Below are 10,779 nucleotides of genomic sequence, written 5' to 3' on the forward strand. Positions count from 1 at the left end.
AAAAATATTGCGGCAGATTCTTATTTCGTTAACGGGCAATTCTTGTATTTTTATTTAAAAGAAAAAACTATAGCCTCGTATAATTGTATTTGATAATCCTTTGCGACGTCTTTAATTTTAATAACTTTTATCTTGAGGCATATCAGTCGATTTCTCAACTTTTTAATTCCTTCTTGTTGACTGTTTAGAATTTTGAGTTTAAAAATGAAACTTTCTGTCACAGTTAAGTGTGAAAATAACTATTTGAGGTTACTTGCTTAATTTTAACCTATGCTAATAACAACAAAGCGTTGGCAACAATATGTTTTATTAAATTGTGTTAGAATTTGTAAGGTATTAGAACATTCTTTTCTTGGATATAAAACATGCATACTGAAAGCATGCAAGGCAATCGAAATTAAAGTATTACCAACGTTTTGAATACTGTAAGAAGAAAAAAAAATAGTCGTTCAGCTTTCAAATCTCCCTGCAATTTATTTTAGAACCAGTAAAAACAAATTGTTTTTTAAAAAATCAATTAAATATCGTATGCATAATTTGCTACTCATAATTCCGTCATTAAAGTAATTGGAAGCATCAAATTATAACAAATAGTGAATTCATATTGTTTTAATAGCCTTACTCCTGTTCTTTTTATCATGTATATAAACATTCGAAATGGAATTTTATGACACCATAATACCATCAAAAATTTAAGTATCTAGGCAAATTTCAGATTGTCCTAAATTCAAATTGCACATTATCTTTTGAAATAGAGGAATTCCATTTTCTGATTCCACATGTTAACAACACATATAATAAGAAGATCTATTCTTCCTTAGTTTTCAGCAATGCAAGAAAATTATGGGATTAAATATTCGATGAAACAATAAAATGATTTAAATAGCATTTTAAAAATGAAATTTATTATCAAAAATATAGCAGAAAAATATTTTTAAAAAGTTGATAAAAGTTAGTGAATAATTAAAAAAAACACCACTAAATTTGTATCATTAAAAAATATATGACTTTTGTTGTTGCAAAAATCTGTTTTGTGCAATTATACTTTCATGGAAAAATGCTTAATGTCGCTTAGTTTCTAATTAATTAAAATTTTAGAAATAAACCACATTTTATCCATCTAAGTACGTCTGTGCCAATTTTGGTAGCTGTAAGCCAAATGATCTGTCTTATTGAGCGTCACACACACACACATACACATTAATCTTTATTATTAGTAGTTCAAAATATTACCAGTTGTGAAAAGAGTCCCAATTATAATTAATTTGGTGCATTTGTGTTAAAAATATTAAGTACGAATAATACTTTTACAGCCTATTTTTATGCGCCATTTTTCATTAATGTATAAAATACTTAACATCGAGATTTGAATTTCCCAAGATCTATTGATCTTAGATTTGTAGATTCTTGATCTACAGCGTAACCTTAATTTTCTCGATTCTTTATCAACCGAGGCTTCTGTTTATCAAGCTGGTAAAAGATAATTGAAATATTTTTTGATTAAATCAATGAATTTTTCTGAAAAGGCTGTCAAAGTAGGCATTGGAGAACGATTTTCGAGGTGAATACTTGAAAAAAACCTAAACCACAATAACCTGTCTGCTCGAGAGTAAATACGTATCATTGGAAAGGATTTTAAATCATCATTATTAGAAAATAATTCTTTATAACTTAAAAAGGTATTTTAAAAGACAAAACACAATATCTAAGACACTCTTCTGTGACTTGAGCAAATCTCAAACATTTTTTTTAATGAAAGACATCAGAAAGCTGAGCAGTATTAAGCATGAGAAATATTCTTTAAGAATCATTGGGAAATAGAAAGGAAACGCTCCAAATCAGTAAACTTTTGCAAATCCTCTCATTAAAATTATTCAATATTTCAAAAAATCCTGATAAGAAATTTGATAATTTATAAAAGGTTTTTGCCATGTTAACATGTGGAAATATTTGCAGACTTATTTTCCTAGCGTTAATAATCAGAAACTATAAGAACTATAAGAAAATGAATGTTTAATTTTCAAATTCACTAAAAAGTAATTAATTACTTTATTAATTAAATAATGAATCAATGGATTAATTCTAGGAAGGAAAACTATAGTAACCGAAAATTATCGCCTGTTTTAAAGAATGATATTTTCTTTTGTTTTTTTAAAACTTATTTTGGTAGAATATCAACAGGATATGGATAAAAATATCGTCCGATATGCATATTATAAGTATAAGCTGCGGAAGTGAATAGGAGGAATTTCGTGGCTATTAAAATAGAAGGTTAGATAAAGCAGATGATAATATTTCTAAAGAAAAAAACGGGAGTGGTCCATTGAAGACATTAAGGAACGATACTTTCGTTGTTAGGGAATTTTTCTTTCTCAGATATGATGTATACGAAGAAAAAGTATCGCAATCATTAAAGATTTCGAACTCGCGATTTTGACGAATCTCCACTATTGGACCTCTCTAAGTCCAAAAATGTAATTTTTGGAACTACGTCAGTCTGTCTATCTGTAAACATGATAACTCATAAATACTTTGAGTTAAAAAAATGAAATTTTGTGAAAGGTTTTACACCAAATCTGCAAATTTTTGTAAAATTTTAAAGCTAATCTCTTGATAAGAAGTGTCTATCTGAGAACAAAGGAATGCGATAGCCACAAAACATTAAGAACTATATAGATCAAATTTATTACGCAAGTTCAACATCTAAAGTCCAAATCTCTATAAATTTTTGAACGAAATCCATCAGCTTACAGTCCATCTATACATGTGCATGCATGTAAACACAATAAACCAAAAAAGAAACGAATTGGTTCAATGAAATTTGGTATGTTACATTGTTACCGAAATTGTAATTCGGTGTTTAGTTTTGGATTTAATCTATTTATAAAAAGGCAACCAAATTTATATTCTTTTCCTTCATGACATTATAAAGCCCAAAAATCTCTTCTGCTTTGAGAGTAAAAAATAAGCATTCGTGGCAATTATGGCCTTGATTATAAACCATAATTTCTATGTACTGAATGGGAAATAACGTCTTTATTAAGGTGTATGTGAGAAAGTTTACGAATGACTTCTTCCACTGGTTACAATTAAAAATATGCCATTTCATTAATCATTTTACCAAAAGAACCAATACATTATTTGAAATTTGATCTCCATTAACCAATTATTCGATAATTCTCTGTGACTAATTTTCCATGACAACTTGGATAATTGTGGTTTCATTCTGTTTTCAGTCTAATCACTCTGTATTAATACTTTCTCATAAACGAAGTATGTAAATAGAAATCATTGCAATTGTCAAAAAATTCGCTTTGGCTACTTTTCCCTGACAGCTTGGATAATTGTGGTTTCATTCTGTTTTCAGTCTAATCATTCTGTATTAATACTTTCTCATAAACGAAGTATGTAAATAGAAATCATTGCAATTGTCAAAAAATTCGCTTTGGCTACTTTTCCCTGACAGCTTGGATAATTGTGGTTTCATTCTGTTTTCAGTCTAATCACTCTGTATTAATACTTTCTCATAAACGAAGTATGTAAATAGAAATCATTGCAATTGTCAAAAAATTCGCTTTGGCTACTTTTCCCTGACAGCTTGGATAATTGTGGTTTCATTCTGTTTTCAGTCTAATCACTCTGTATTAATACTTTCTCATAAACGAAGTATGTAAATAGAAATCATTGCAATTGTCAAAAAATTCGCTTTGGCTACTTTTCCCTGACAGCTTGGATAATTGTGGTTTCATTCTGTTTTCAGTCTAATCACTCTGTATTAATACGTTCTCATAAATGAAGTATGTAAATAGAAATCATTGCAATTGTCAAAAAATTCGCTTTGGCTACTTTTCCCTGACAGCTTGAATAATTGTGGTTTCATTCTGTTTTCAGTCTAATCACTCTGTATTAATACTTTCTCATAAACGAAGTATGTAAATAGAAATCATTGCAATTGTCAAAAAATTCGCTTTGGCTACTTTTCCCTGACAGCTTGGATAATTGTGGTTTCATTCTGTTTTCAGTCTAATCACTCTGTATTAATACTTTCTCATAAACGAAGTATGTAAATAGAAATCATTGCAATTGTCAAAAAATTCGCTTTGGCTACTTTTTCCTGACAGCTTGGATAATTGTGGTTTCATTCTGTTTTCAGTCTAATCATTCTGTATTAATACTTTCTCATAAACGAAGTATGTAAATAGAAATCATTGCAATTGTCAAAAAATTCGCTTTGGCTACTTTTTCCTGACAGCTTGGATAATTGTGGTTTCATTCTGTTTTCAGTCTAATCATTCTGTATTAATACTTTCTCATAAACGAAGTATGTAAATAGAAATCATTGCAATTGTCAAAAAATTCGCTTTGGCTACTTTTCCCTGACAGCTTGGATAATTGTGGTTTCATTCTGTTTTCAGTCTAATCACTCTGTATTAATACTTTCTCATAAACGAAGTATGTAAATAGAAATCATTGCAATTGTCAAAAAATTCGCTTTGGCTACTTTTTCCTGACAGCTTGGATAATTGTGGTTTCATTCTGTTTTCAGTCTAATCATTCTGTATTAATACTTTCTCATAAACGAAGTATGTAAATAGAAATCATTGCAATTGTCAAAAAATTCGCTTTGGCTACTTTTCCCTGACAGCTTGGATAATTGTGGTTTCATTCTGTTTTCAGTCTAATCACTCTGTATTAATACTTTCTCATAAACGAAGTATGTAAATAGAAATCATTGCAATTGTCAAAAAATTCGCTTTGGCTACTTTTCCCTGACAGCTTGGATAATTGTGGTTTCATTCTGTTTTCAGTCTAATCACTCTGTATTAATACTTTCTCATAAACGAAGTATGTAAATAGAAATCATTGCAATTGTCAAAAAATTCGCTTTGGCTACTTTTCCCTGACAGCTTGAATAATTGTGGTTTCATTCTGTTTTCAGTCTAATCACTCTGTATTAATACGTTCTCATAAATGAAGTATGTAAATAGAAATCATTGCAATTGTCAAAAAATTCGCTTTGGCTACTTTTTCCTGACAGCTTGGATAATTCTGGTTTCATTCTGTTTTCAGTCTAATCATTCTGAATTAATACTTTCTCATAAACGAAGTATGTAAATAGAAATCATTGCAATTGTCAGAAATTTCGCTGTGACTACTTTTCCCTGACAGCTTGGATAATTGTGGTTTTTCATTCTGTTTTAAGTCTAATCATTTTGTATTAATGCTTTCCATAAAGGAAGTATGTAAATAGAAATCATTGCAATTGTCAAAAAATTCGATCTTTAGAATTTAATAAATCGAACTTTTGTCCAAAAAAAACCACATTTGGAATTATGTCCGTACGATCGAATATATCTAATCACGTCAAATCAAAACCAGAACGAAATATTTAATATGTTAACACCAAATTTTGAAATTTAAAAAAAAGTGAATCAACTGGAAGACTTTTGTACTGTCTGTTTGATAATTATTCAGTCATAGACTTCACAAGATAAACAGATTAAATTTTGCATTTTGGTTTTATACTAAAATTATAAACTTTAAGTTACATCAATTTTTGGACCATTTTTTTCTTTCATTTTTATAAACTTTTGAATATTAATTTTAAGCATAACTTACCAAAATGATTTATATCATTGTTGTAAAATTCAAATAAATTTTATTTTTTCATCAGATCTTTTACTTAAGAGCTCGTTTAGCTTTACAATTGAAATGATACTTTTTTACTTTCTCGTATAAGTAACATAGAAAAATATAGTTATCGTCAAACAATTCGAACTCAAGATTCTGACGTATCTCCATGTTTTAGACCCCCCCTGAGTTCGAAAAACACGTTTTTAGATAATGTCCATCTGTCTTTTTATCTGTGACAAAGATAATTCAAAATAGTGTTGAGCTAGACGATTGAAATTCGGTACACGTTCTTGACACCAGATTTGCAAATTTCTATCAAATTTTGTGTAAAATCTGTTTAGTAGAAGTCCATCTGTTCGGCTGTCCGAATATAGTTTAACAAGATAATTACAAAATGAAGAGAGCTAGATAAATAAAATTCGGTGTATAGAGTTAGCATTTATAGTGTAGAAACAGACCTGAAAATTTTGAGACAATTCCAACCAAGGGCTGACTATTTGTTGGTCTAAACTCTCATAAAAAAATAAGCTCGACAATTCAAAAACGCAATGATTTAAATATATCAAATTTGGTATGAGATTTTGTGACTACAAGTGCAATTTTATGTCAAATTTTTGTTTCAATGAGTTTGGAAAAACGCGTTTAAAACACAAATTCGATTTTTTGATACTATGAACCGCATGCTAGAGATTAATCGCCAAAACACTCGCCAAGGATTCCATGATAGATTCAATAAAAATGCTAAACTCACGCCAAAGGATATTGAGTAGCCATTCAAAGCCAATTCCTGCAAAACACTGCCTTCTCTGGGATAACATATTTATTAGAGATTATGCGAGAAAGCTTTTCAGAAGTCACTTCTGCTGGGCAATGAGTATAAGTACTTATATTCAGAAATATTCTTTTTCCTATCAGCTCTGGATATCAACACTAATACTGTGTACTTATTTAGTTCTATTTTCTGGTAATTTGGATATCACTTCATTATTCAAAGTTTTAAAGTTTCTCTTGTATGCAACGAAAAAAAACCCAGAAAAGTGATTACAAATGCAAAATTTAAAAAATAACCTTGAAATTTGGTATATAAAATTAATTATTTACAAATATGCATACATTATAGAAATTCTACAGCTTATGAGCATTGTATGTTTATTAATTGAAACATATTATTATTATTAATTAAAACATATTAATTAATTGAACATGTCATTAGCTAAAACATGATTTTTTTTAAATTTTCATAAAATATCTTAATGAACAGAATTTTTACAAAATAGCTTTCATCTCTTCTTATAATGCATAAATAAACTCATTTTTATATTAGGTGCTTGCATATATTGTAATCATCAGCATCTACTGCTACACATGCGAACTATCTATATAAACGACAATGGTTATGAGCTTTACCAATTTACTATTACTTTATTGTTATCATTATAAAAGTTTTCAATTTAGTATTATTGAATTATTCAGTGTATAAAGATTCCAACCATGGATCGCTCCAAATTGCCTTTTCGACATTCGACATTTCGACATTTTTTGTTTGTTTGTTTGTTTTGTTATATTTAAAGAAATCTGCTGCCGAAGCCCATCAGACACTTTTAGAAACTTACGGTGATGCTTCTCCGTCGTATCCCAATTGTCGGTTTTCGTTTCAACGATTTAAGAGGAGTTGGTGATTTCGCTGTCAATGACAAAGAATGGCCTGGAGGACAAAAAAATTCGAAGACAATCAATTACAAGGCTTATTGGACGAAAATGGGGAAAACGTTGTAGAAAATAATGGAAAATGTTTTGATTGATACATATTGTACCAATTTTTCTCAATAAGTGCCTTTTTAAGGTGAAAAATGATCAAATTGCATGCATGCACCTAATAAATTTCCTCATATGAGTTGAAAACTATTTTACGTTTCCATATTTTCCATTGTTATTTTATTATTTATTGATATTGTAAATAAAATCAAAAATAAAAATAAAAACGGGCAGCTTTCAGACCAGTCTATTTATGTTTTCGGACCATGCAAGCAGGCAAATGAAAAAAAAAAAAAATCACATTCGAGAATAAACCTGTATTAAACCAGCGGGACAGGTTTCCCGAAAACTTTCTCGTTTATTCTTTAATAATGGCGTTGTCACCTCTCCCTTTCCCCAATTAAATTTGTGTATCTTGAGCTAGTCCATAAAAGTTACGAATACGTAGACTTTATTTTCACTCATTAAAACTGTGTGCTTCGTTGTATAGTAAAGGAAAACCAGCACTTGTGCATTAATTGCATGTCATTGGCTAACAAAAATTGAAAAAGATTAATCCTTGGCAATCTTATATTTTTGATGATTATAGCGATGTATTTTTCCCGCTTTAGTTATTTTATCCCAGTGATGAATCGCCGGGATACAGTTCATATAAAAGTAACAAAAAAAATCGAATCTGTATTTAGTATTTTTTTTATTTTTATTGTATATTTGTATATGTATTTTTTTCTAACCGATTGAAGCAAAAATTTATCATAGAATTACAATTGTATTCATAAGATCATATATTAGGTTTCATTTATTATTAAAGTCACTGCGCTTTTGAGTTGTGTGTTCACCTGCATGCGAATGCAGAGATTAACAGACGATCAACTCCTTGGTGGTTGTGGTTCAAGATTTGATACGGTTTTACATTTAAGATGATAAATCTCTTTGACAAACTTCATCCATTTAGCTTTTTTTTTTTTTTTTGTAATTATCCAGTACATTTGTAGTCGGATAGTCGTACAGAAAGACATTCTCAGAATGGTTTCTTTCAAAATTCAATAGGAATGTGGGCATTTAATGTAAAGTTCTCGTCGGTTTGATGTAATGTTTCATATATTATCAATTTCAACACAATTCTGACATTTCGCATCCCCCAGACAGACAGACATACATATTCCAAAAATGTGTTTTTAAGACTCTTGGAGGGCTGAAACGCAGAGATTCATTGAAATTTCGAGTTTTAATATTTTTTTTAATACAATACTTTGTATACTATATATTTCGGATATGAGGAAATAAAAATTAGGTATTTACAGAACTTAGGAAAGCATTGTTGTAAAAGATGATAAACTCGTTTTTTAAAAAAAGCCCATTGTGCTCGTGCTGATTTCTTACTTTCTCGTATTCGTAGTATAAAGGAAGCATAGTAATCATAAAAAAAAAGATCAAATTCTAGATTTTGACGAATTTTCACGTTTTAACCCTTTATAGGGCCATTTTTTTTAGTCATATTATGTTAAAATATTTTTAGGCTTGAAATTAGAATAAGAAAAGGGATTCATTTAGCTTATTAGATAAATTTAAATTGATTAATTAATTAATTTGGTTAATTAATAATTAAGTAACAAATCAAGACACATCATTTTGTCTGAGATAAAGAACTGAAGCATCTAAGTTTCTGACTTACTAAAAAAATGTATCAGAACTTATGCCAAACTACATAATTTCATACAAAGATTGATAAATTTGGTGGGAAACATACTTCCCACTGCCCTAGAAAGGGTTAAATCTCTCTGAGTTCGAAAAACACATTTTTGGAAACTGTCCGTCTATCTGTATGTGATAAAGATAGTTCAAAAATTCTTCAAGCTAGATGGTTGAAATTTGGTATATGATTTTTACACCAAATTTGCAGATTTCTGTCAAATTTTGAGTAAAATCTGTTCAGAAAAAGTTCGTCTGTCCGGTTAGTCGAACATAATTACAAAACGAAGAGACCTAGATAAATACGATTCGGTACATATATTTAAGATCTTGAGCCAAATCCAAGTAAGGGCTGTAGTCTTAATTCTGTCGGTCTGTAGATTTAGAAATAATTAAACGCGATCATTCGAAAACGTCATGACTAAAATTTTTCGAATTTGGTACAGGATTTTTTGACTACAAGTGCAGTTCTGTGTCAAATTTTTGTTTCAATCTGTTGAGAAAAACGTGTCTAAAACACAAATTAGATTTTTAGATACTATTAATGCATCCCAGGGATTAATCGCGAAATATTTAGAAAAGGATGACCCGATAATTTTAATAAAAATGCTAAATTCACATCAAAAGTTAATATTTCATACTATTGTACGCAAATGCCATTAAAGGCATTTTCTTTCATGGCAAGTTTATAAAAGGGGATGCGAGGAAGTTTTAGGGAGACCACCCCCACTGGTTTAAATCATATTTTTAAACTGTAATCTTCTCATTTTTAATATTTCTTTCAAGTGCTGGTTTAAAACATCAGAACAACCTTGCTAAAGTCGGATTGAAAAGTGTTATCAAAATGTTATCATAAAATCGAAATAAAATAAGATGAAACGCTTACCTTGAGATAAATAATACGAAATAATATCACCGGCATTGCTAAAATGGAAAAGAATTAACAGGATACTCAACAAGGGAAAGAGGGTTATTAATGTACACTTCAGACGATGCCGTATTCTCCAAGAATTACACAGTTTCCAAAGTCTCATATAGCTGAAATGTGACATCCGGAAAGGGTGAACGGCATAAACAATGCACACAAGAGGCTACCGGGTCTTATCTACCGAGCAAAAAACGGTGATATCAGCCCGTTGTTCATCGAGCGAAAGTTGTTGACACACAACGCGCTGAAAGATTTGTCTCGACTCTTTGTTCCTGTACTCAATCAAACACTGTCACCGTTAAACAATTTTGTTTCTGAACCGTGGGATAAACCGAGGGGAGGCGGAGGGGGGAAGGGATATAAATAAATGCAAGAAGATCGGAAATCGAATGTTTCGTGACCACTTCCACTTGCAACAATGGACCAACAAAATGCACATGGAAGTTTTAACTTCCCAACGTTCTACGTTTGGGAAAGAATTTCTCTTTACAACGGAATGGAAAATAGAAAGGAGATATTCGAAACAAGTGTTATCTCTGATGAACGCAGCCCTCGCCTACGCACGCGACGTGTGTAATTATGAAATGCCTGGTGAAAAAGTTTGTTTGAAATTGAAAGCGTCTCCACACCTGCCAAAAGAATACATTAAACTAAAAGCGAGGCAGTTTTCCATACATGAGAAAAGGCAACGGTCTGCATGCGCAGAGTGTTTTTATTCTTTTTCTGTCGCTTTGTATACATCAATATTTAAACGCTAATGCACTATTCCA

At 30.3% G+C, this 10,779-nt stretch overlaps 1 protein-coding gene across 1 annotated transcript in view; it reads right to left on the minus strand.

Moving 5' to 3' along the window:
• LOC129976331 (galactoside alpha-(1,2)-fucosyltransferase 2-like) overlaps nucleotides 1-10,278 on the minus strand; it is a 75,635-nt gene extending 65,357 nt beyond the window's left edge. Inside the window, exon 1 of the mRNA XM_056089844.1 lies at nucleotides 9,968-10,278. Within this exon, the coding sequence (XP_055945819.1) occupies nucleotides 9,968-10,133 (166 nt within the window). The 5' untranslated portion in view covers nucleotides 10,134-10,278. The remainder of the gene's footprint in view (nucleotides 1-9,967) is intronic.
• Between the last annotated feature and the right edge of the window lie 501 nt (nucleotides 10,279-10,779).

Source organism: Argiope bruennichi, chromosome 7 (genome assembly GCF_947563725.1).
Source record: "Argiope bruennichi chromosome 7, qqArgBrue1.1, whole genome shotgun sequence".
In the NCBI taxonomy this organism is placed as follows: Eukaryota; Metazoa; Arthropoda; class Arachnida; order Araneae; family Araneidae; genus Argiope; species Argiope bruennichi.